The sequence below is a fragment of the Salvelinus fontinalis genome, chromosome 33 (assembly GCF_029448725.1).
Source record: "Salvelinus fontinalis isolate EN_2023a chromosome 33, ASM2944872v1, whole genome shotgun sequence".
Lineage (NCBI taxonomy): Eukaryota > Metazoa > Chordata > Actinopteri > Salmoniformes > Salmonidae > Salvelinus > Salvelinus fontinalis.
The window spans coordinates 14,874,223-14,901,315 of record NC_074697.1 but is presented as its reverse complement, the minus strand read 5'-3'; the positions used below and the strand labels follow the sequence as shown (position 1 = coordinate 14,901,315).

Sequence of the window (27,093 nt, the reverse complement as noted above, 5' to 3'; positions counted from 1 at the left end):
TTGTCATCGTTGCTAGCTTCTTGTCATCGTTGCTAGCTTCTTGTCATCGTTGCTAGCTTCTTGTCATCGTTGCTGGCTTCTTGTCATCGTTGCTGGCTTCTTGTCATCGTTGCTGGCTTCTTGTCATCGTTGCTGGCTTCTTGTCATCGTTGCTGGCTTCTTGTCATCGTTGCTAGCTTCTTGTCATCGTTGCTAGCTTCTTGTCATCGTTGCTAGCTTCTTGTCATCGTTGCTAGCTTCTTGTCATCGTTGCTAGCTTCTTGTCATCGTTGCTAGCTTCTTGTCATCGTTGCTAGCTTCTTGTCATCGTTGCTAGCTTCTTGTCATCGTTGCTAGCTTCTTGTCATCGTTGCTAGCTATCTGACCATTCAGAATCACAACAAATGAAAACCTTCTGGACACATCCAATACACTGGCATCATTTTGGTGATGTTTTCTTTTTTGGGGGGAAAATCAAGTATCGTGTTATCACAATGCTTTGTTTAGTTTCAGAACATTGTAACTAACATGTACTGTAGCCTAGGACCTCGGTGGAAGTATTTTTATATCGACCAGAACAGAAAATGTAGAAAAATACAACTTCCCCCTAAAAACAGTTATCAGACTTTCACTGCAGCCAAGTTGGAAGAACAGGTTTCAGTTTTCCTACAATTAAACAGAGAACCTCCTTACAGCACTTCCTGGATGGTTGGATTCTGTGAACTTATAAAAAAAACTTTAAAGAGATACACATTAGAAATTAATATTCTTGCAATAATGATGCAGTTTTGTCTTTATTTACATAGTTGCTCGTATCTTTGTATCCCAAATATAGGCCTAACCTTGTTAAAAGTATATTGGTTTACAAAAAGGATTACACAAGCTCTGTTTGATATAGCCTACCACTTTACACTTTAAGTGTCCCCCCCAACAACAGACAAGGCAGTATTGTTGTCAGTTTGATTGCAGCTTGTCTGAATAGAAAATCTGAAGGAAATAGTTTTGTAAACCTCTATTTATACTGGAGTGGTGAAATATAATGATTGATGTATTGAACTAAATATTGCTTTTTTGGGTGTGTGTGTTTGTTTAATGTGTTTTCAGTTGACATGGACGATGAAGATGGCAGGTGCCTGCTAGATGTCATTTGGTGAGTCCATATATCCAAGCTATTCATCCTCATCAAACTATTGATTTATGTATCCACTGTACACAATATCTAGTATACCTGACCAAGACATTGGTTCAGTCTATGTAGTAGGTTTGGGCGGTTATACTACCCTATACCTGGGTGGGTATTTCTAAAATAGCCACAGGATTTTTTTGTCACAGGGTTCGACATTAACCATATCCATTACTTAGATCATAGAGACTAACAGTGGAAAAATATTTCAATCTGTTTTACCTATGGGTCTTTAGAAAGTAAGGTACCAGTAAGAATTTCCTACACTGGACAACTTGTTACAGCTGTTGATAAGTCATTGATAATAATCTGCCAATTTATTCTCATGTCAATACATGAAGATATAGGGGGGAACATGGGTGTATTCAATACAATTCACGAGTTGATTTAAAAACCTATGTTTAGCCCTTTATCGTGGTTGATTTCTTGACGGATTTGTCCAAAATGGTTTGACATAAAACATTTACTTTTCTGTCCTTACATGTATGGCAGTGAAAGTTGTCCTTATATCGTAGATTCATCAGTTAAATTAGACATTGAAATGGAACCCTGTAAGAATCTTGGAATCTAGCTGTCAGACAGTGTTCAGAAATACAGTGTAACTACGTAACATTTAGTGTCTCCTTATGTTATGGGGTGAAAACAGTTTTCGTGGACTCACAAATCCCCCAAAATGTACGCAATTGTAAAATCGAATGCTTCACACCGAAAGAGTCACCTTGATACTTAAAAGCCAAATCGATAGTGTCATTACCGTGACAGAATACCTATTGGAAGCGCATTTGCCAGACGGATTACCAGGATGTGTACTCAAAGCATGCGCGGACCAACTGGCAAGTGTCTTCACTGACATTTTCAACCTCTCCCTGACCGAGTCTGTAATACCAGTATATTTCAAGCCGACCACCATTGTCCCTGTGCACAAAAAAGTGAAGGTAATCTGCCTAAATGACTACTGCCCCGTAGCACTCATGTTGGTAGCCATGAAGTGTTTTGAAAGCCTCGTCATGGTTCGCATCAACACAATCATCCCGGAAATCCCAGACCCACTCCAATTTGCATACCGCCCCAACAGATCCACAGATGATGCAATCTCAATCGCAGTCCACACTGCCCTTTCCCACCTGGACAAAAGGAACACCTACGTGAGAATGCTGTTCATTGACTACAGCTCAGCGTTCAACACCTTAGTGCCCTAATAGCTTATCACTAAGCTAAGGACACTGGGACTAAACACCTCCCTCTGCAACTGGATCCTGGACTTCCTGACAGGCCGCCCCCAGGTGGTGAGGGTAGGGAACAACACATCTGCCACACTGATCCTCAACACGGGGGCCCCTCAGGGGTGCGCGCTCAGTCCCCTCCTGTACTCCCTGTTCACCCACGACTCCAACACCATTAAGTTTTCTGATGACACAACAGGGGTAGGCCTGATCACCAACAGCGATGAGACGGCCTATAGGGAGGAGTGGTGCCAGGACAACAACCTCTCCCTCAACGTGATCAAGACAAAGGAGCTGATCGTGGACTACAGGAAAAGGGGGGCCGAACACACCCCATTCTGATCGACGGGGCTGTAGTAGAGCAGGTTGAGAGCTTCAAGTTCCTTGGTGTCCACATCAACAAACAAACCATCATGATCCAAACACACCAAAACAATCGTGAAGAAGCCCACGACAACACCTTTTCCCCCCCAGGAGGCTGAAAAGATTTGGCATGGGTCCCCAGATCCTCAAAAAGTTCTACAGCTGCACCATCGAGCGCATCCTGACTGGTTGCATCACCGCCTGGTATGGTAACTGCTCGGCATCTTGACCGTAAGGTGCTACAGAGGGTAGTGCGAATGGCCCAGTACACCACTGGGGCCAAGCTTCCTGTGCCATCCAGGACCTCTATACTAGGCTGTGTCAGAGGAATGCCCCAAAAATTGTCAAAGACTTCAGTCACCCAAGTCAGACTGTTCTCTCTGTTACCGCACGGCAAGCGGGACCAGAGTGCCAAGTGTAGGACCAAACGACTCCTTATTAACAGCTTCTACTCCCAATCCATAAGACTAATTATCAATTAATCAAATGGCCACCCGAACTATTTACAATGACACCCCCCCCTTTTTGTTTTTACACTGCTGATACTCGCTGTTTGTTATCTATGCATAGTCACTTTACCCCTACCTACATGTAGTAATTACCTCAACTAACCTTTACCTCCGCACATTGACTCTGTACCCGGTACCCCCTGTATATAGCCTCGTTATTGTTCATTTTAATTACATTTTTTTTTACTTTAGTCTTTTTTTTAGTAAATATTTTCTTAACTCTATTCATTGAACTGCCTTGTTGGTTAAGGCCTTGTAAGTCTGCATTTCACGGTGAGGTCTACTCTTGTATTCCGCACATGTGACAAATACGATTTGATGTCGGGGCTGTTTTTAATTAAATTGTGATATTTTCACACATCATCTGAACCATTTTAAGGATTTGTTTTGTTTGAATGACAGTCAAGTGATGACAAGCTGTTGTGATAGTGCATCCAATGCGACAACAGCCCATGTGAACCAAAAAAAAAGTGTCTGAGGAATATCCATAAAAATGTTGCCATCTCATTTGTTATGCGGCGAAGACGTTGGATCTAATATCCCTAGTGACCTGATATGTTGATTATCTGTTGTTGTCTGCTTCATTTACAGCAGGGTCTCGTTAGATTTAACAGAGAAAGCATCAAGGTAATATTTTCATAGTGTTTTGTGCCTCGGATTGGACACCGGGCCTACTGTGCGCAATTATTTAGGATACACTATTCCTATGACTTATTCTGTATATAATGACAACAAATGGCAGGCTAGTGGGCTTCACAGTATGATCTGATAATGAAATATCATGACAAATACATTTTGGTTTCCAGCGATTTTCAACAATACCAAGGGGCTTGACGTAGTCTACTTCAGGGATACAAACTAGTCACTTTTCGGCGAAATTCGCCGTTTTAATATCCAAAATAGTTCACCTACAGTGAATCGTGTAGATCAGATGAGAAAATATTTGGGGGGGGGGGGCTTTGGATCACTACTGGCTGTAAGCGAACGAGTGAAGCGCGTTTGTAAGCGAACGAGTGAAGCGCGTTTGTAAGCGAACGAGTGAAGCGCGTTTGTAAGCGAACGAGTGAAGCGCGTTTGTAAGCGAACGAGTGAAGCGCGTTTGTAAGCGAACGAGTGAAGCGCGTTTGTAAGCGAACGAGTGAAGCGCGTTTGTAAGCGAACGAGTGAAGCGCGTTTGTAAGCGAACGAGTGAAGCGCGTTTGTAAGCGAACGAGTGAAGCGCGTTTGTAAGCGAACGAGTGAAGCGCGTTTGTAAGCGAACGAGTGAAGCGCGTTTGTAAGCGAACGAGTGAAGCGCGTTTGCAGCAATACTAGCTGTATCCAAGGCTCAGCCAATCATTCCCATATCAACAGAATGCAGCATGAAACTGAAGAGAGGAGAGACAACCAATTTACTAGTTACAGCATTAAAAAGACAGCAGTTTGTCAGTTAATTTTACAGCAGCGCGTCCCTGAACGATAACGAAGAGGTAGGCAAGAATACTGACCACGGAGACCGGGGTATGAAGCCGCTACTTCATGAGCTGTAACCGAAAAACAACTCGCTTTTGGAAAATTTGAGATGAGGGAGAAAGTGTGGTGGAACAAGTATTTGTTAGCATTGCTAAGTAATCTTCCTATAGTAGCTGGATCGAATTCTCCGTTAGCTAGCCAAAGAAATGTGGAGAAACATTTAGCCAACTTAACTGATCAAATCATTGAGTTTGTTTGAAAATTAGCCGGCTAATAAAGTCAGACAGCAAGATAGCTAATGTTACAACATCCGATAAGCTAACGGTGGTAACTTAACCAATGCGCTATAGTATTGACTGGTACTGTATAAGACTCCTTCCTTGCCTTGTTGTGCACCCCCTATCGCGTGGACGCGCACACACTCAATTCTTCATTGCTGCAACTTGCTTGCTAGTTGAGATTTCTGCTCAGTTTAACCTTCATATCACTGATTTCAGTAGCAGAAAGCTATTTTTATTTGTGTTCTTCAAGGCAGCTGTCAGTGATCACGTTAGGCTGCGTTTCATGTCATTTTTTTTTATGGAGGTTTGATCCCGGGGAGGCACTAGTAATGTTTGCAGTTTTAGGTTTGGCTATTATGTTTCAAGTTTATTAGTCTATAAATACATCTCTTAGCCAAAAATCGTAATCTCTCTCCCATGTATTATTCAACTAGTAGTTGTTGTGAAATGTTTATTGCTTGCCTGCATTTAACTCCCTCTGTTTAATATAACACACATTGACCCCCCCCCCCCCCTCCTATCTTGGGACTGCAAGGCCTGGCACACTACAGAATAATTTTGGTAGCTCATGTTGACCAGTAGTGTGTGCCACAGAAATTATTTGACTCTAGCTGCAAAATTAAGGAAATTAGAGGGGGGAGGGTGGAGGCATGCATGAAAATGGCCTTGCCGAAATACCCCCCCCCCCCTCTAATTTTCTTACTCTTGTGGCTAGAGAAATGGCAATGCCAAATAATGTCAGGGGGGAGATTTTTTGGCACGACACCGTTCCTCAAGTTATAGCGCGTTAGTTGCTTACTGGACCCTGGCAATCTGTGTGAAATGTTAACAAACTAACTCATCTTTTCCCTCTACAGTAGGTGGTTCATTTTCAGAATGAGAGAATTAGGTGAAAATGAGGCGTGGCTTGTTAAGTGGATTCAGGGATGAAGTGTAGCTGGGCCTGGCTTAAACTGGAAACCTATAGAGGTGAAAGAAACAGCACACACTTTCCCTCTTTCAATACAGTGGATAAAAAGGGGGTATGCCAGGTGTACTCTCTGCCTGTGAGACAAAGAGATCAATTATACCAACAAAGGGTATCATGCTCTGCTGGCACATTGTAGATCTGATGTCCACAGGCAGAAAGTGTACAGTGTAAGAACCTGCAGTGTAGCCCAAAGAGAGTGTTGAACTTGACAGTAACACGTGTGTGAGTGAGGGGGGGGGCGGTTTACTGAGTGAACGTTATTTTTTCCACACACTTGATCAATGTCTATAGTGGCCACTATAATAGAGCAACAATAGAATGGCTGTTTGTTTCATTCTATTTCTACTTTAAGATGTCCCCCCCCCCCCCCCCCCCCAAGTGCAATATTTAGATGTGTGTGATCACAAGCGTTCTAATTATAAAGGCTGTCGCGGTAACGAGCGTTCTGTTGTAAAGGCTGTCGCGGTAACGAGCGTTCTGTTGTAAAGGCTGTCGCGGTAACGAGCGCTCTGTTGTAAAGGCTGTCGCGGTAAGGAGCGTTCTGTTGTAAAGGCTGTCGCGGTAACGAGCGCTCTGTTGTAAAGGCTGTCGCGGTAACGAGCGTTCTGTTGTAAAGGCTGTCGCGGTAACGAGCGTTCTGTTGTAAAGGCTGTCGCGGTAACGAGCGTTCTGTTGTAAAGGCTGTCGCGGTAACGAGCGTTCTGTTGTAAAGGCTGTCGCGGTAACGAGCGTTCTGTTGTAAAGGCTGTCGCGGTAACGAGCGTTCTGTTGTAAAGGCTGTCGCGGTAACGAGCGTTCTGTTGTAAAGGCTGTCGCGGCTTACTGCAATATTAGTGTAGTTTTTTTCTCAAGACTTGAGTGTCATTAGCAGTAAAGTCTAGGCAACAAATAACATAGGATTGCTTTCTTTACATTTTTTAGCTCTGAGTCAGGTTCACATGAACCACTTTTTATTTTACACACAAAGACTGATGATGTAGGTCATATTCTGTGTTGTTTAATTAGTTAAAACCTGCATTTTCCCCTAGCAGGGATTTTTTTTGCCTGTTTCGGTGCAACACAAAAAATGGTCACCTGTTTTGGGGCCTCGCCAGTTTGCATCCTTGACGTTGAATTTGGAGTTTGAATTGTCCTTGTAATTATTCTAGCCAATTTATAAGTTCTCCTTGTTCCCTTGTTTTTTGTGCGAGATGTTGCCACTTCCGCCCCCCCCGCCGCTTCAATTTTAGAGTGTTGCGCAACATAAAACCATATATGTAAAGCCCTACATGTACAATTATTATATCAATTATACGATTGTATAACATTGAGGTCTATCAAAATTACAATTAAGTGCTTAAAACCTGTTTGGGATAGGGGGCAGCATTTTCACTTTTGCATGAAATCCGTGCCTAGAGTAAACTGCCTGCTACTCTGTCCCAGATGCTAATATATGCATATTATTAGTAGTATTGGATAACAAACACTCTGAAGTTTCTAAAACTGTTTGAATGATGTCTGTGAGTACAACAGAACTCATATGGCAGGCGAAAACTCGAGAAAAATCCAACCAGGAAGTGGGAAATCTGAGGTTTGTAGTTTTTCAAAGCTTGGCCTACCGAATACACAGTGTCTATGGGGTTAAGTTGCACTTCCTAAGGCTTCCACTAGATGTCAACCGTCTTTAGAAACTTGTTTTAGGCTTCTGCTATAAAGGAGGGGCTCATGAGACCTGTTTGAGTCAGTGGTCTGGCAGAGTGTCTCGGGCTTGTGACGTGCGCTCCCGACAGAGTTAGCTCTCATTCCAGTCCTTTGCTACAGACAATGGAATTCTCCGGTTGGAAAATGATTGATGATTTATGTTAAAAACATCCTAACGATTGATTCCATACATCGTTTGATATGTTTCTACGACCTGTAACGGAACTTTTCGAGTTTTTGTCTGGACCTAGTGCTCATGAAGATGGATTACTAGGCTGAACACGCTAACAACTAGTGGCTATTTGTACATAAATGATGGACTTTATGGAACTTTATGGAACAAATCAGTAATTTATTGTCGAACTGGGATTCCCGGGAGTGCATTCTGATGAAGATCATCAAAGGTAAGTGAATATTTATCATGTTATTTCTAACTTTTGTTGACTCCAACACGGCGGCAATTTTTCTGGCTGCATTTGGCTCTGAGCGCCGTACTCAGATTATGCTTTTTCCGTAAAGTTAAAAAAAAAATCTGACACAGCGGTTGCATAAAGGAGAAGTCTATCTTTAATTCTGTGATTAACACTTGTATCTTTTATCGGTGTTTATTGTGAGTATTTCTGTGAAATGATGTGGCTCTCTGCAAGATCACTAGATGTTTTGGAATCAAAACATTACTGCACGTAACGCACCAATGTAAACTGAGATTTTTGCATATAAATATGCACATTATCGAACAAAACACATGTATTGTGTAACATGATGTCCTATGAGTGTCATCTGATGAAGATCATCAAAGGTTAGTGATTAATTTTATCTATATTTCTGCTTTTTGTGATTCCTATCTTTGGCTGGAAAATGGCTGTGTTTTTTTGACTTGGCTCTGAACTAACATAATCATATGTTGTGCTTTCGCTGTAAAGCCTTTTTGCAATCGGACACGATGGGTAGATAAACATCTTGTTAATATTTTTATTTGCTGTATTAGACTTGTTAATGTGTGAAAGTTACATATTTCCCCAAAATATTTTTGAATTTCCCGCACTGCCTTTTCAGAGGGGGGTTCCGCTAGCGGAATGTTGTCGAGGGGTTCCGCTAGCGGAATGTTGTCGAGGGGTTCCGCTAGCGGAATGTTGTCGAGGGGTTCCGCTAGCGGAATGTCGTCGAGGGGTTCCGCTAGCGGAATGTCGTCGAGGGGTTCCGCTAGCGGAATGTCGTCGAGGGGTTCCGCTAGCGGAACGCCGGCGCTAGAAAGGTGTTAAAAAGTTGCTGAAAGTCATTGGATTTCTCTTGCCAATATCTGTACGAGCCCTTCTTAACATGTTAATAGTAGTCACATAGTCCTATGTTTTTGTATTGGTATAGTTATGGACAAGTATACCTCTAAGTACACACGAGGAACTGCATAAATATAATTTGTATTTTTCTGTTTCAATCCATTTTGATTTCAATGTCAAACATTGGCCCCATTACCGAGTTCCAAACTGCCTCTGGAAGCAACGTCAGCACAAGAACTGTTCGTCGGGAGCTTCGTGAAAATGTGTTTCCGTGGCCGAGCAGCCGCACACAAGCCTAAGATCACCACGCGCAATGCCAAGCTTCGGCTGGAGTGGTGTAAAGCTCACCGCCATTGACAGTGCCTTCAGGATGTAGTCATACCCCTTGACTTCTTCCACATTTTGTTGCGTTAAATTCACAAAATTCAAAATGGATTTCTCGCCCTACACACAATACCCCATAATGACACAGTGACATGTTTTTAGAAATGACTGCTAATTAATTGAAATTTCTTTTCTTTTTTTGTTCTGTTAAACTCTCCAGTCCTTAACAATTACAAGCATACCCATAACATGACGCAGCCACCATTATGCTTGAAAACATGGAGAGTGGTACTTTGTAATGTGTTTTATTGGATTTTCCCCAAACGTAAAGTTAATTGCTTTCCAGTATTGCTTCAGTGCCTTGTTGCAAACCGGATGCACGTTTTGGAATATTGTTTTTCTTTACAGGTTTTGTTCTTTTCACTCTGTCATTTTAGGTTAGTATTATGAAGTAACTACAATGTAGTTGAAAACGATCACAGCCGTTAAACTGTTTTTAAAGTCAGTTAAGAACTGGGGAGTTTTTCAGAACAAAAACCGAAAGGGAATGGAGTTGAAGCACAGGCAAAATCCTCGAGGAAAAAAACGGCTTTCCACCAGATGCTTGAAGATGAATTCACCTTTCAGCAGGACAATAACCTAAAACACAAGGCCAAATTTACGCTGGCGTTGCTTATCATGATGACAGGGAATGTTCCCAGAGTGGCAGAGTTACAGTTTTGACTTAAATCTACTTGAAAATCTGGCAAAACCTGAAAATTGTTGTCTAGCAATGATCAACAAACAACTTGAAGAATTTTCTTTTAAAGAATAATGAGCAAATGTTGCACAATCCACACGTGGAAAGCTCTTAGACACTTACTCAGACTCACAGCTGTAATCACACTCAAAGCTTCTACAAAGTATTGACTCGGGTGTGAATACTTATGTAAAAGATATTTCTGTATTTTATTTTAAATAAATTTGCAAAAATGTCTAAACAGTCCGGGGCTACTGAACCCGACAAAGGTTCCTGTGGTACCGCTGCCGCCACACACCGCTGGTCCGTTTAAAGCAGGAGGACCCAGAGTGGCTTTGCCCCCTTGGATCAGAAGCCCCCCTCCCAGTCCGCCCTGCCCACCAGCCACCTGTGCCTCGGGGCCAGGCTGGTGCAGCTAACCCTAACCCTAACCCAGAGTGGCTTTGCCCCCTTGGATCAGAAGTCCCCCTCCCAGTCCGCCCTGCCCACCAGCCACCTGTGCCTCGGGGCCAGGCTGGTGCAGCTAACCCTAACCTTAACCCTAACCCTAACCCAGAGTGGCTTTTCCCCCTTGGATCAGAAGTCCCCCTTTTCACTTTGTCATTATGGGGTATTGTGTGTAGATGGGATGGGGGGACGGGGGACGGGACAATTTAATTCGGGCTGTAACACAACAAAATGTGGAATACGGCAGGCTATAGGCAGGCTAAAGGACAGTCATGTTTGACTAATATAATTAAATTTTTACATTTTAGTCATTTAGCAGACGCTCTTATCCAGAGCGACTTACAGTAGAGTACATAGAGTACATTTTATTACATTTTTACATACTGAGACAAGGATATCCCTACCGGCCAAACCCTCCCTAACCCGGACGACGCTATGCCAATTGTGACAGATAATTACCATTTGAACATCCTAAAGACTTGATTCTGTGGACATACGCGAGGCACGGATCGTTCTGATCAAATGGTCACCAGACCCAAGAGTAAAGGGCCGTGCACATTACCCACCTTGAATCAGAGCAGAGACGGTCAGCATTTTGGAAACAATTTAACCATAAACTTAATTGTTTAAAACCTGGATGTTTTATGTAATTTTATGAAGCATGTCTGTCTTAGTTTCAAACTAGCCTAGCTAAAATACGGCCATAGAAATGTTGATGGAATTATTTCATAAAAACCTAACATGCCGTTGAAACCAGCATTTCTCTCATGTTCTATTTTCAAATCGACTTTCATTTATTGTCCAGCAGCCAAAGGCTTAGTCTCGGTTTTATTAATCCCGGTTTTTATTAATCCCGGTTTTTATTAATCCCGGTTTTATTAATCCCGGTTTTATTAATCCCGGTTTTTATTAATTCCGGTTTTTATTAATCCCGGTTTTTATTAATCCCGTTTTTATTAATCCTGGTTTTATTAATCTCGGTTTTATTAATCCTGGTTTTATTAATCCTGGTTTTATTAATTCCGGTCTTATTGATGCATCTTTCAGATCTCCTCTCTTAATTTCTAATGAATATTTTCTTCTCTGTCACATGAAACAGCCTGTGGTGTGCTTTTGGGGTTTATCCGCTAATTTCATTCTGGAACATTCGCGCTTAGGCTACCAAGTGTGTTATTTAGTTGTAATTGTAATATTTTGATAGGGTGGCCAACCATCCTCCAGGATAAATTTAAAGGGGCAGTGTTGTATTTTGAGCCCGGCTGAATATGGAGAGAAGCCAATGGGCAGAGTGTAGCCTCCATTTTGTTTGATTCTCTGTTAAAAAATATGGTAAAAGATTTTATATTTGTAAAGTGGTTCCTTGCATCATACAATAAGGTAAAAATGGTTTTACATACCATTTCTGGGGGGCAGGGAAAAGTGCCGAGCTTTCGGGAAAAAAAACGGACCTACTTAATGTTAAAATAATGTCTTTGAAGTTTTTCAATAAATTGGAATATTTGTATCTACTTTTAAAGTAAATACCTGCAGTCAACTTGTGCAATACGTTAGGAGATAAAGCAGATTGTGATCTTCATTTCAGGTGTCACATTATTTGACATTATGAAGCTCACCGTTGTTCCCCAGAACAGTTGAGCCAGTCACGTGTTTTTTGTTGTTGTAAATGGCACAACGGGAGAATGCAGGAGCTGGTGAATCCAGCTGTGTAACTTGCTAGTTATCTCCAGTAAGTAGCTAACTTTTAATAAGGAGACAGGGCATCGTATCGCAGGAGGTTGGTGACATCTTATTTGGGGAGGACGGGCCCGTGGTAATGGCTGGAGCAGAAATGGGTGGAATGGGTTCAAATACATCAAACATGGTTTCCATGGTTTCCATGTGTTTAATGCCGTTCCGTTCGCTCCGTTCCAGACATTATGATGAGCCAGTCCTCACCTCAGCAGCCTCCACTGCATCATACAGTGTTAGATTTCTGTTGTGTTTTGAGAAGTCCCTAGAGCTTTGGATGAATTATCTGTACAGCTGCCGCTACGGTCTTGATTTCCTTGCCTATTTTCTCCTCTTCGTTCTCTGCCCGAGCAGAGCAGACAGGCCCGTTGCCCTAGCGACTCCAGACTCCACACAGACACAGCAGGTACACATGCTGTTCCAGATCCACTGCTGTTCTTCCTTCAGACATGCCATTTATACAATCCCTCTCGTTCATATTCTCTTGTAAATTTCGAAACTCACCCAAAAAAAATAAAAAATTGTTAGCTACTACCTAATAGAGGCAATCCAGCTCAAGTTATAGATGTCTTTTTGTAATTTGTTTATTTTCATTTTCGTGCTCATTAGCATATTTAGCTAGCAGCCTCTGTGGAAATTCGTTAGTACTTGTGCCAATTTTTGTCCCTCTCACCTTTTTTAAAAATTTTGGTTAGTGTTCTGATAATAAATGGCCAGTGGGTGTTTTTTTTTTTTGAGCGCCCCCTTGTGAATTTCGGCAGTAATAGCGTAAATCCCAGGATGAGAGAAGGACGGTAATGACGATATGAACATCTGTATACCGCTCAACTCTACTAGGTAGTAAGCGTGGAATACTGGGGCAGAGCAATAGATGTGACCTCAACGACTACCTTGCCTGTCTGTCTGACCGATATTCCTCTCTCCACAGTGACCCAGAAGCACTCAACGATTTTCTTCATGGATCAGAGATACACGTAAGTGGCTGCTATTTCCCTGCAAAGATGGTTACGATGCTTCTGTTGTACTTACCAAGCTAAGGACTTGGCTGGATTGTGTTTCATAGCAGTTGACTTGACAACAAGGATGGGTGTGGTTGACTTCCAAGCACCCGATATCAGCTAACAGAACAGGCTACTTCTCTTGGGCGTAGTGTCAGTGACACAATGAGGTCACCACGTACACTGGCTACCACACACACACACACACACACACACCTCCCCGTCCCTCTCCAATGGGGTTTTGTTGCCCTCTGCTACTGCTTATGATTTCTTGGTTTGTGGTTGGTCCGTGTGACTGGTCTTTGTGACTGGTCTGTGTGGTTGGTCTGTGTGGTTGGTCTGTGTGGTTGGTCTGTGTGGTTGGTCCGTGTGGCTGGTCCGTGTGACTGGTCCGTGTGGTTGGTCCCTGTGGCTGGTCCGTGTGGCTGGTCCGTGTGGCTGGTCCGTGTGGCTGGTCCGTGTGGCTGGTCCGTGTGGCTGGTCCGTGTGGCTGGTCCGTGTGGCTGGTCCGTGTGGCTGGTCCGTGTGGCTGGTCCGTGTGGCTGGTCCGTGTGGCTGGTCCGTGTGGCTGGTCCGTGTGACTGGTCCGTGTGGCTGGTCCGTGTGGCTGGTCCGTGTGGCTGGTCCGTGTGGCTGGTCCGTGTGGCTGGTCCGTGTGGCTGGTCCGTGTGATTTCAACCCTGCCTTGTCACCTGATTAATCCACAATGACCAGTACTAGTCTAACACTAGCCCTCTTCTGCTTCGCTTTCTCCCTCCCTCCCTCCCTCCCTCCCTCCCTTCCTCCCTCCCTCCCTCCCTCTATTCTCACCTTTAAACCACTTTGCTGCCCCTCCTCAATTCCGGGTCATCGGTGGGTTTGTCTGTCTCTCTCTGTCTCTCTCTCTGTCTCTCTGTCTGTCTCTCTGTCTCTCTGTCTCTCTGTCTCTCTGTCTCTCTGTCTGTCTGTCTCTGTCTGTCTCTGTCTGTCTCTGTCTGTCTCTGTCTCTGTCTCTCTCTCTGTCTGTCTCTGTCTGTCTCTGTCTGTCTCTGTCTGTCTCTGTCTCTGTCTGTCTGTCTGTCTGTCTGTCTGTCTGTCTGTCTGTCTGTCTGTCTGTCTGTCTGTCTGTCTGTCTCTCTCTCTCTCTCTCTCTCCCTGTCTCTCTCTCTCTCTCTCCCTGTCTCTCTCTCTCTCTCTCCCTGTCTCTCTCTCTCTCTCTCTCTGTCTCTCTCTCTCTCTGTCTCTCTCTCTCTCTCTCTCTGTCTCTCTGTCTCTCTGTCTCTCTGTCTCTCTGTCTCTCTGTCTCTCTCTGTCTCTCTGTCTGTCTCTCTGTCTCTCTGTCTGTCTCTCTCTCTCTCTGTCTGTCTCTCTCTCTCTCTCTCTGCACGCCTGCATGACTGCATTTTTGTCTGTCCTTGTGGTGTGACCTCCCTCCTGGCTGTGTCTGTCTGTCGTTCTGTCCTATCCTGGCTGCGTCTGTCGTGTCTGTCTGTAGCTGGACACTGACGACCTTTTGGATGGCTCTAACGACCCCTCCAGCTCGTTCTTCTCTTCTGTTGGGGTGAGTAACGGCTCTTCCCCACTCTGACCTCTGACTCTCCTGTCTCCATTCATAAATGTAGCATGCATCTCTCTGCCACCCACCCTGCCACCTCACCCTGCCACCTCACCCTGCCACCCCACCCTTCCAGTAACACATCCACACACACCAAGCTCTGATGGCCCTGGACTGGTTGGTAGGAGCCTTGACACTGTGGGGGTCTAAGGGTCCTGTCTGAGGGGGTCTGTCTGGTCAACATCTCCACGTGTGAGACCTGTCCAGGCTGATCTCAGGCCTGCTCAGTTCAACTCAACCCATTTCCTTCTCATCTCATCTCTACTCAGCTCTCCTCTTCCCTTCTCGTCCTCCATCGCAGAGCTTCACTGTTCTTCCTTCTCTCTCCTTCCTAGTGCCACGTTCCAGAGGTACCACCCCCAGTCCAGCTGTCGTCCAATGAGCAGCAAGGCCTGCCCCGGGTCAGCGTGGACCTGGACTTCCTGGAAGATGACGTCATCCTGGGCGGGTCGCCAGGCGACGACGGTAGCAACGGCATCGGCGGCAACGCCATGGTGCCATGTGACATTCTGCAACAGAGCCTGGCGGAGGCTAACATTACAGAGCAGAGCCTGCAGGAGGCCGAGGCAGAGCTGGACCTGGGCTCCTTCGACCTCACCATGCCAGGCCTGACTCAGGTGGTACAGACCCTGCCCTGTACAGACAGCCTGACTGGGCCTGGAGGGATCGCTGTGGGGGTGGGGCTCCCCATCTTCCCTGGAGCTCCAGACTCCTCCGCCACCCCTCCCCAGGCCACAGCTGACATGCTGGGCTCGGTGCTGACCCAACAGGGCCTGGAGTTTGGGCCCCAGGTCATGAACAAGGCCCAGGCCATCAGTATGCAGCCGTTCATGCAGCAGGTAGCAGGCCTGGGTAACGTCACCCTTCAGCCAATCACCTCCCTTCAGGCTCTACCTAACGGCTGTCAGTCAGGACACCTGGGACTGGGACAGATACAGGTGATGGGCCAGCCCACCGTGATGACTATGAACCAATCAGGACAGCCCATGCTGGCCAAAGGTATGGGAGGATACCAGCTGCACCAGCCTGGCCCCGAGGCACAGGTGGCTGGTGGGCAGGGCGGACTGGGAGGGGGGCTTCTGATCCAAGGGGGTAAAGCCACTCTGGGTTCTCCTGCTTTAAACGGACCAGCGGTGTGTGGCGGCAGCGGTACCACAGGAACCTTGGTTGGGTTCAGTAGCCCCGGACTGGCACAACATGGGCAAAACCATCCCCAAGGACAGATCATGCAGAACCTGATCATCCAGCGGACTCCGACCCCCATCCAGCCCAAACCCCCTCAAGGGGGCGCGGCCATCCAGCCCAAACTGTTTAAGCAGCAGCAGACCCAGCCCCACGCCTTCCAGAACGATTCCAACAAGCCTCTTGGGGGTCAGGTACCTGTCTCCGCTGCCCAGAATGTAACCTTCCTGACAGGCAAGCCTGGTTCTAACGTGGTCCTGACCTCCCAGGCAGGGGTTTCCCAGCAGGCACTGTTCAAACAGCAGACAGCTCACCACCCTTCTGGGAAAGCGCTCAGTGTCCATCTGCTCAATCAGCCCGGCAGCATCATGCTGGGGGGGCAGAGCCACCAGTTCCTCTTGCCGCAGCAGCTAGCCGGGGGTCAGATACTCACGCAGCACCCTGGGGGCCACATCATCACCTCCCAGGGGCCTGGGGGCCAGCTGATAGCCAATCAGATCCTGGCTCAGCACCAGAACATCAACCTGGGCCAGGTGTTGATGTCTCAGGGCCACATCCAACTGCAGCCGGGTCAGATGGGGGTTGGACATCAGCTTTTCCAGATGCCTGTTACCCTGTCGCAGAGCCAGACCCACCCGGTCACGGGCCACCAGGCCCACACGGTGATCCAGGGCATGCCCTTGCAGAACTCCCTGGCCATGCTGAGCCAGGTGGAGGGGGTGAGTCCTGCTGTCAGTCTGCAGCCCGCTCTGCAACCGCAGCCGGGGGGCGTTCCCAGCAGCGGGATGGGCGGGGCGGCTGCCATGGCACAGGGCCAGCCTGGGGAGAGTGGGAGCTGTACAGACCAGGCAGCCCATCCTGGACAACCCCCACAGCACTCCTCCATCCTCTCTATGCAGACTGGGCCCTCTGTCTCTGTGGCTGTCTCTGTCCCCTCCTCTTCTCCATCCTTATCTGTGTCCACCACGTCAGCCCAGCAGCAGCACAGCCCTGGGAGCAGGGTGCTCTTCACAGGGCCACAAGGCTCCAGCATGATCCTCAGCCAGGAACACCTTCAGATGTTCCTTCAGCAGGTCAGTATGGCCCAGCTTCTACCTCACCTCTCTACCTCACTACCTCTCTACCTCACTACCTCACTACCTCACCACCTCTCTACCTCTCTACCTCACCACCTCTCTACCTCTCTACCTCTCTACCTATATCTACCCTGCTCTGCCTTTCTAAGGTCTTCGAAAGCCAAGTCAACAAACAGATCACCGACCATTTCGAATCCCACCATACCTTCTCCGCTATGCAATCTGGTTTCAGAGCTGGTCATGGGTGCACCTCAGCCACGCTCAAGGTCATAAACGATATCGTAACCGCCATCGATAGGAAACAATACTGTGCAGCCGTATTCATTGACCTGGCCAAGGCTTTTGACTCTGTCAATCACCACATCCTCATTGGCAGACTCGACAGCCTTGGTTTCTCTAATGATTGCCTCGCCTGGTTCACCAACTACTTCTCTGATAGAGTTCAGTGTGTCAAATCGGAGGGTCTGTTGTCCGGGCCTCTGGCAGTCTCTATGGGGGTGCCACAGGGTTCAATTCTTGGACCGACTCTCTTCTCTGTTTACATCAATGATGTCGCTCTTGCTGCTGGTGATTCTCTGATCCACCTCTACGCAGACGACACTATTCTGTATACTTCTGGCCCTTCTTTTGACACTGTGTTAACAACCCTCCAGGCGAGCTTCAATGCCATACAACTCTCCTTCCGTGGCCTCCAACTGCTCTTAAATACAAGTAAAACCAAATGCATGCTCTTCAACCGATCGCTGCCTGCTCCGGCCCGCCTGTCCAACATCACTACTTTGGACGGCTCTGACTTAGAATATGTGGACAACTACAAATACCTAGGTGTCTGGTTAGACTGTAAACTCTCCTTCCAGACCCACATCAAACATCTCCAATCCAAAGTCAAATCTAGAATTGGCTTCCTATTCCGCAACAAAGCATCCTTTACTCATGCTGCCAAACATACCCTTGTAAAACTGACCATCCTACCAATCCTCGACTTCGGTGATGTCATTTACAAAATAGCCTCCAAAACCCTACTCAATAAATTGGATGCAGTCTATCACAGTGCCATCCGTTTTGTCACCAAAGCCCCATATACTACCCACCACTGCGACCTGTACACTCTCGTTGGCTGGCCCTCGCTTCATACTCGTCGCCAAACCCATTGGTTCCAGGTCATCTACAAGACCCTGCTAGGTAAAGTCCCCCCTTATCTCAGCTCGCTGGTCACCATAGCAGCACCTACCCGTAGCACGCGCTCCAGCAGGTATATCTCTCTAGTCACCCCCAAAACCAATTCTTCCTTTGGCCGCCTCTCCTTCCAGTTCTCTGCTGCCAATGACTGGAACGAACTACAAAAATCTCTGAAACTGGAAACACTTATCTCCCTCACTAGCTTTAAGCACCAGCTGTCAGAGCAGCTCATAGATTACTGCACCTGTACATAACCCATCTACAATTTAGCCCAAACAACTACCTCTTTACCTACTGTATTTATTTATTAATTTATTTTGCTCCTTTGCACCCCATTATTTCTATCTCTACTTTGCACATTCTTCCACTGCAAACCAACCATTCCAGTGTTTTTTTTAGTTTTTATTTTACTTGCTGTGTTGTATTTACTTCGCCTCCATGGCCTTTTTATATTTTTATTTATTTATACATATATCTGTTTGCCTTCACCTCCCTTATCTCACCTCACTTGCTCACATTGTATATAGACTTATTTTTTTTATCTTTTTCACTGTATTATTGACTATATGTTTGTTTTTACTCCATGTGTAACTCTGTGTTGTTGTATGTGTCGAACTGCTTTGCTTTATCTTGGCCAGGTCGCAATTGTAAATGAGAACGTGTTCTCAATTTGCCTACCTGGTTAAATAAAGGTTAAATAAAAAAATAAATAAAAATAAATACCTCTCTACCTCTCTACCTCACCACCTCTCTACCTCTCTACCTCTCTACCTCACCACCTCTCTACCTCTCTACCTCTCTACCTCTCTACCTCTCTACCTCTCTACCTCACTACCTCTCTACCTCTCTACCTCTCTACCTCTCTACCTCTCTACCTCTCTACCTCTCTACCTCTCTACCTCTCTACCTCACCACCTCTCTACCTCTCTACCTCACCACCTCTCTACCTCACCACCTCTCTACCTCTCTACCTCACCACCTCTCTACCTCACCACCTCTCTACCTCTCTACCTCACCACCTCTCTACCTCTCTACCTCACCACCTCTCTATCTCACTACCTCACCTCTCTACCTCTCTACCTCACTACCTGTCTACCTCACTACCTCTCTACCTCACCACCTCTCTACCTCTCTACCTCACCACCTCTCTACCTCTCTACCTCTCTACCTCACCTCTTTACCTGACTACCTCACTACCTCACTACCTCTCTACCTCACTACCTCTCTACCTCTCTACCTCTCTACCGCTCTACCTCTCTACCTCTCTACCTCTCTACCTCTCTACCTCTCTACCTCTCTACCTCTCTACCTCTCTACCTCTCTACCTCACCACCTCTCTACCTCTCTACCTCACCACCTCTCTACCTCTCTACCTCACCACCTCTCTACCTCTCTACCTCACCACCTCTCTACCTCACCACCTCTCTACCTCTCTACCTCACCTCTTTACCTGACTACCTCACTACCTCTCTACCTCTCTACCTCTCTACCTCTCTACCTCTCTACCTCTCTACCTCTCTACCTCACCACCTCTCTACCTCACCACCTCTCTACCTCTCTACCTCACCACCTCTCTACCTCACCACCTCTCTACCTCTCTACCTCACCACCTCTCTACCTCTCTACCTCACCACCTCTCTATCTCACTACCTCACCTCTCTACCTCTCTACCTCACTACCTCACTACCTGTCTACCTCACTACCTCTCTATCTCACTACCTCACCTCTCTACCTCTCTACCTCACTACCTCACTACCTCACTACCTGTCTACCTCACCACCTCTCTATCTCACTACCTCACCTCTCTACCTCACCACCTCTATACCTCTCTACCTCACCACCTCTATACCTCTCTACCTCACCACCTCTATACCTCTCTACCTCACCTCTCTACCTCTCTACCTCTCTACCTCTCTACCTGTCTACCTCACTACCTCTCTACCTCACTACCTGTCTACCTCTCTACCTCTCTACCCCTCTACTTGGGCGGTGACAGTTATGACATGTTGTCAGCTGGTTTATTGGTAATTGACCGTTAATTAACAGACCCGTTGAGCCTCTCCAGGCCGTAACCCGAACAAGCTGCACCTTGGGTATTCCCATTTAAATAAAGTCTAAATAAAGTCTAATGAATCTAAAAACACAGTCACAATAAAATACATTATTTATTTTAGGTCAAAAGAAACATGATGGAAAAAATGCATTTCAGAAGAACAGAATATGAGTTGTCCTACTGTATGTTATCTGGCTATGATATAGACTGTAGACTTGTTCATTTATCAGACTAGATACTGTATGTTATCTGGCTATGATATAGACTGTAGACTTGTTCATTTATCAGACTAGATACTGTGTTATCTGGCTATGATATAGACTGTAGACTTGTTCATTTATCAGACTAGATACTGTGTTATCTGGCTATGATATAGACTGTAGACTTGTTCATTTATCAGACTAGATACTGTGTTATCTATGATATAGACTGTAGACTTGTTCATTTATCAGACTAGATACTGTATGTTATCTATGATATAGACTGTAGACTTGTTCATTTATCAGACTAGATACTGTATGTTATCTGGCTATGATATTTATTTATTTATTTATTTTATTTCACCTTTATTTAACCAGGTAGGCAAGTTGAGAACACGTTCTCATTTACAACTGCGACCTGGCCAAGATAAAGCAAAGCAGTTCGACACATACAACAACACAGAGTTACACATGGAGTAAAACAAACATACAGTCAATAATACAGTGAAAATAAGTCTATATACAATGTGAGCAAGTGAGGTGAGATAAGGGAGGTGAAGGCAAACAAAATATATATATAAATAAAATAAAAAAATATATATAAAAAGGCCATGGTGGCGAAGTAAATACAATATAGCAAGTAAAAAAACACTGGAATGGTTGGTTTGCAGTGGAAGAATGTGCAAAGTAGAGATAGAAATAATGGGGTGCAAAGGAGCAAAATAAATACAGTAGGTGAAGAGGTAGTTGTTTGGGCTAAATTGTAGATGGGCTATGTACAGGTGCAGTAATCTATGAGCTGCTCTGACAGCTGGTGCTTAAAGCTAGTGAGGGAGATAAGTGTTTCCAGTTTCAGAGATTTTTGTAGTTCGTTCCAGTCATTGGCAGCAGAGAACTGGAAGGAAAGACGACCAAAGGAAGAATTGGTTTTGGGGGTGACCAGAGAGATATACCTGCTGGAGCGCGTGCTACGGGTGGGCGTTGCTATGGTGACCAGCGAGCTGAGATAAAGGGGGACTTTACCTAGCAGGGTCTTGTAGATGACCTGGAGCCAGTGGGTTTGGCGACGAGTATGAAGCGAGGGCCAGCCAACGAGAGTGTACAGGTCGCAGTGGTGGGTAGTGTAAGGGGCTTTGGTGACAAAACGGATGGCACTGTGATAGACTGCATCCAATTTATTGAGTAGTGTTTTGGAGGCTATTTTGTAAATGACATCACCGAAGTCGAGGATTGGTAGGATGGTCAGTTTTACAAGGGTATGTTTGGCAGCATGAGTGAAGGATGCTTTGTTGTGAAATAGGAAGCCGATAACATACAGTTAACATAACATATGATATAGACTGTAGGCTTGTTAATTTATCAGACTAGATACTGTATGTTATCTATGATATAGACTGTAGGCTTGTTAATTTATCAGACTAGATACTGTATGTTATCTATGATATAGACTGTAGACTTGTTCATTTATCAGACTAGATACTGTATGTAATCTATGATATAGACTGTAGACTAGTTCATTTAGCTGACAGGATACTGTATGTTATTTGGCTATGATATAGACTGTAGACTTGATATGATATATAAGTTAGATATATCGGCTGCATGGTGGGACTACAGACTATTGATGATTTCAGGAAGTTAGATATATCGGCTGCATGGTGGGACTACAGACTATTGATGATTTCAGGAAGTTAGATATATCTGCTGCATGGTGGGACTACAGACTATTGATGATTTCAGGAAGTTAGATATATCGGCTGCATGGTGGGACTACAGACTATTGGTGATTTCAGGAAGTTAGATATATCGGCTGCATGGTGGGACTACAGACTATTGATGATTTCAGGAAGTTAGATATATCGGCTGCATGGTGGGACTACAGACTATTGATGATTTCAGGAAGTTAGATATATCGGCTGCATGGTGGGACTACAGACTATTGATGATTTCAGGAAGTTAGATATATCGGCTGCATGGTGGGACTACAGACTATTGATGATTTCAGGAAGTTAGATATATCGGCTGCATGGTGGGACTACAGACTATTGATGATTTCAGGAAGTTAGATATATCGGCTGCATGGTGGGACTACAGACTATTGATGATTTCAGGAAGTTAGATATATCGGCTGCATGGTGGGACTACAGACTATTGATGATTTCAGGAAGTTAGATATATCGGCTGCATGGTGGGACTACAGACTATTGATGATTTCAGGAAGTTAGATATATCGGCTGCATGGTGGGACTACAGACTATTGATGATTTCAGGAAGTTAGATATATCGGCTGCATGGTGGGACTACAGACTATTGATGATTTCAGGAAGTTAGATATATCGGCTGCATGGTGGGACTACAGACTATTGATGATTTCAGGAAGTTAGATATATTGGCTGCATGGTGGGACTACAGACTATTGATGATTTCAGGAAGTTAGATATATTGGCTGCATGGTGGGACTACAGACTATTGATGATTTCAGGAAGTTAGATATATTGGCTGCATGGTGGGACTACAGACTATTGATTTCAGGAAGTTAGATATATCTGCTGCATGGTGGGACTACAGACTATTGATGATTTCAGTAAGTTTGCTCTCGGTTCCTCGCCTCAGGCTGCACAAGCTGTTCTCTCATCAAGGCATCATATTTTCACCCATCAGACTATTCTCAGTTGAATATTGTCTTTACCTAATATGTACAATTTAGTTGTGATTTAAAATGGCCGATGTATCAAATGGGCAGGAACAGGGTCAAGAAGAAAAATAGATTATGCACTCGAATAGTGAATGGAGGCCACTTTCCCTCCGGTAGGTTTTTCTCTCATGTCTGGATGGCTACTTGTGTTATTTTGCTGCGGGACAGGTGACATGTTGGTGATATCCCGCCCAAACTGGGCTCTCCAACTCTGCTGCCCCCTAGTGCTTCATTTGGGGATACCAAGTGAAATCTGTTCGAGAACATCAATAGTAACGGAGTGCATTTTGAAAGTGTTCAGACCCCTTCTGTTTTTACACATTTTGTTACGTTACAGCTTAATTCTAAAATGGATTACATTAATGTTTTTCCTTATCAATCTACACACAATACCGCATAATGGGATCACAATACCGCATAATGACATCACAATACCCCATAATGGCATCACAATACCCCATAATGGCATCACAATACCCCATAATGGCATCACAATACCCCATAATGGCATCACAATACCCCATAATGGCATCACAATACCCCATAATGGCATCACAATACCCCATAATGGCATCACAATACCCCATAATGGCATCACAATACCCCATAATGGCATCACAATACCGCATAATGGCATCACAATACCCCATAATGGCATCACAATACCGCATAATAACAAAGCAAAAACAGAATTTTAGAGGGGAAAGAATCGAATTTATTAAAACTAAAATATCACATTTACATAAATATTCGGACTCTTTACTCAGTTTGGCACACCTGTATTTGGGGAGTTTCTCCCATTCTTCTCTGCAGATCCTCTCAAGCTCTGTCAGGTTGGATGGGGAGCGTTGCTGCACAGCTATTTTCAGGTATCTCCAGAGATGTTCGATCGGGTTCAAGTCCGGGCTCTGGTTGGGCCACTCAAAGACATTCAGAGACTTGTCCCAAAGCCACTCCTGTGTTGTCTTGGCTGTGTGCTTAGGGTTGTTGTCCTGTTGGAAGGTGAACCTTCGCCCCAGTCTGAGGTCCTGAGCGCTCTGGAGCAGGTTTTCATCAAGGATCACTCTGTACTTTGCTCCGTTCATATTTTCCTCGATCCTGACTAGTCTACCAGTCCCTGCCGCTGAAAAACATCCCCACAACATGATGCTGCCACCACCATGCTTCACCGTAGGGATGGTGCCAGGTTTCCTCCAGATGTGATGCTTGGCATTCAGGCCAAAGAGTTCAATCTTGGTTTCATCAGACCAGAGAATCTTGTTTCTCATGGTCTGAGAGTCCTTTAGGTGCCTTGTCAGAGTAGTTTGAGGGGCAGTAGAGCCCTGAGTACCAGGCCATTAGGACTTGATGGTTGTTAGAGCCCTGAGTCCCAGGCCATTAGGACCTGTTGGTCGTTAGAGCTCTGAGTACCAGGCCATTAGGACCTGATGGTCGTTAGAGCCCTGAGTACCAGGCCATTAGGACTTGATGGTTGTTAGAGCCCTGAGTCCCAGGCCATTAGGACCTGTTGGTCGTTAGAGCTCTGAGTACCAGGCCATTAGGACCTGATGGTCGTTAGAGCCCTGAGTACCAGGCCATTAGGACTTGATGGTTGTTAGAGCCCTGAGTACCAGGCCATTAGGACCTGATGGTTGTTAGAGCCCGGAGTCCCAGGCCATTAGGACCTGATGGTTGTTAGAGCCCGGAGTCCCAGGCCATTAGGACCTGATGGTTGTTAGAGCCCGGAGTCCCAGGCCATTAGGACCTGATGGTCGTTAGAGCCCTGAGTCCCAGGCCATTAGGACCTGATGGTCGTTAGAGCCCTGAGTCCCAGGCCATTAGGACTTGATGGTTGTTAGAGCCCGGAGTCCCAGGCCATTAGGACCTGATGGTTGTTAGAGCCCGGAGTCCCAGGCCATTAGGACCTAATGGTCGTTAGAGCCCGGAGTCCCAGGCCATTAGGACCTGATGGTTGTTAGAGCCCTGAGTCCCAGGCCATTAGGACTTGATGGTTGTTAGAGCCCTGAGTCCCAGGCCATTAGGACCTGATGGTCGTTAGTACTACCAACGTATGTCCAGGGTGCATAAGAGGAGATTGCAGTGGTTCGACGGTCACGGTTTGAATGTGGTCTGGACTCATGACTGCCGGTATGGCAGGAATACTGTCACCGCAACAGCCCTACTCTCTACCTCTCCTATTTACCTCTCTACCTCCACCCCTACTCTATACCTGTCCTCTAGAACTCTCCACCTCTCCTCTACCGCTTTCCTCTCTACCTCTTCTCTCCTCCTCTACCTCTTCTCTCCTCCTCTACCTCTTCTCTCCTCCTCTACCTCTTCTCTCCTCCTCTACCTCTACCTCTTCTCTCCTCCTCTACCTCTTCTCTCCTCTCTACCTCTTCTCTCCTCCTCTACTTCTTCTCTCCTCCTCTACCTCTTCTCTCCTCCTCTACCTCTTCTCGCCTCCTCTACCACTCCTGTCTCTGTTGACATTGTTGTTGATCTGAAGTGAACAGTTAACATTGGCCAACTAGATAACAGAGTGATGCATCATGGATGATACTGATTCCAATGGTATCCTGGTCTGACCTACCTACCTCTGGTTTCCTATTTTACTGCCCATCTCCTCCTCCTCTCTCTCTCTCTCTCTCTCTCCCTGCATCTTACCTCCCTCTCTCCCTGCCTCCCTCATCCCTCTTTCTCTTTCTTCTCCCTCCCTTCATCCCAATTCCTACCTCCCTCCCTCATCCCTCTCTCTCCCTCCCTCACCCCTCTCTCTCCTCCCTCTCTTCCTGAATCGTTAATGTGCCCATGTCAGGACCAGCGACAGACAGAGAATGACCCCGCCCCCTCTCTCTCAGTGGGCGTGCCAGCGTCCGTTATCGTCAGCAGCAACAGCAGCTCTGGCCACACACCCTCGGGTCTTGACAGCCAATTAGCTGAGGCAGCAGTGGTAAACCAGGTAGACAATACGCCCCTTAATGCTAAGCCCCACCCCCTGTTGCTGCCACTGCCACTCTGTTAGAACATTGTCTGCCTCGCTCACTCTCTCTCTCTCTCTCTCTCTCTGCACAATTTGTTTCCTCTAAATCACCAGTCTGTTGTCATAACTCTCACTTTGTTTATCTCTTCACCCTCACGTCTCTGCCGCTTGTGTTTGGGTGTGTCTGAAGTGGGTTTCCAGCCCTGCTTTCTATGTACTGTCACTGCCCATGTGTCAGAGGTTGTCTGTCTGTCTCTGTCTCACCCTCTCCAGTCATGGACATGCATGGCTGAGTATGGATTATAGTGGGTCGTATGGTTGTGGACGCATAGAAGATGTAGAAACATTTCCTGTATTATTATAAACAATCTAGAGATAAATATATTATCAAACGTGCATGTGTTCCTGAATGTGACATCACTACTCATGAGATATGGGAGGACAGTGGTGGATTGGACTGATCGTAGAATACTAGACCTGTCATATCTCATAATACTAGACCTGTCATATCTCATAATACTAGACCTGTCATATCTCATAATACTAGACCTGTCATATCTCATAATACTAGACCTGTCATATCTCATAATACTACACCTGTCATATCTCATAATACTAGACCTGTCATATCTCATAATACTAGACCTGTCATATCTCATAATACTAGACCTGTCATATCTCATAATACTAGACCTGTCATATCTCATAATACTAGACCTGTCATATCTCATAATACTAGACCTGTCATATCTCATAATACTAGACCTGTCATATCTCATAATACTAGACCTGTCATATCTCATCGTAGAATACTACACCTGTCAATATCTCATCGTAGAATACTAGACCTGTCATATCCCATCGTAGAATACTACATCTGTCATATCTCATCGTAGAATACTAGACCTGTCATATCTCATCGTAGAATACTAGACCTGTCATATCTCATCGTAGAATACTAGACCTGTCATATCCCATCGTAGAATACTAGACCTGTCA

The 27,093-nt window shown here is 45.5% G+C and overlaps 1 protein-coding gene across 1 annotated transcript in view; it reads left to right on the top strand.

Annotated features, from left to right (window-relative positions):
• bicra (BRD4 interacting chromatin remodeling complex associated protein) overlaps window positions 1-26,755 on the top strand; it is a 29,059-nt gene extending 2,304 nt beyond the window's left edge. Inside the window, exons 2-6 of the mRNA XM_055895163.1 lie at window positions 1,084-1,129; window positions 13,084-13,129; window positions 14,628-14,693; window positions 15,083-17,002; window positions 25,930-26,755. Coding sequence (XP_055751138.1) covers window positions 1,084-1,129; window positions 13,084-13,129; window positions 14,628-14,693; window positions 15,083-17,002; window positions 25,930-26,136 — 2,285 coding nt within the window. The 3' untranslated portion in view covers window positions 26,137-26,755. The remainder of the gene's footprint in view (window positions 1-1,083; window positions 1,130-13,083; window positions 13,130-14,627; window positions 14,694-15,082; window positions 17,003-25,929) is intronic.
• Window positions 26,756-27,093: the final 338 nt, after the last annotated feature.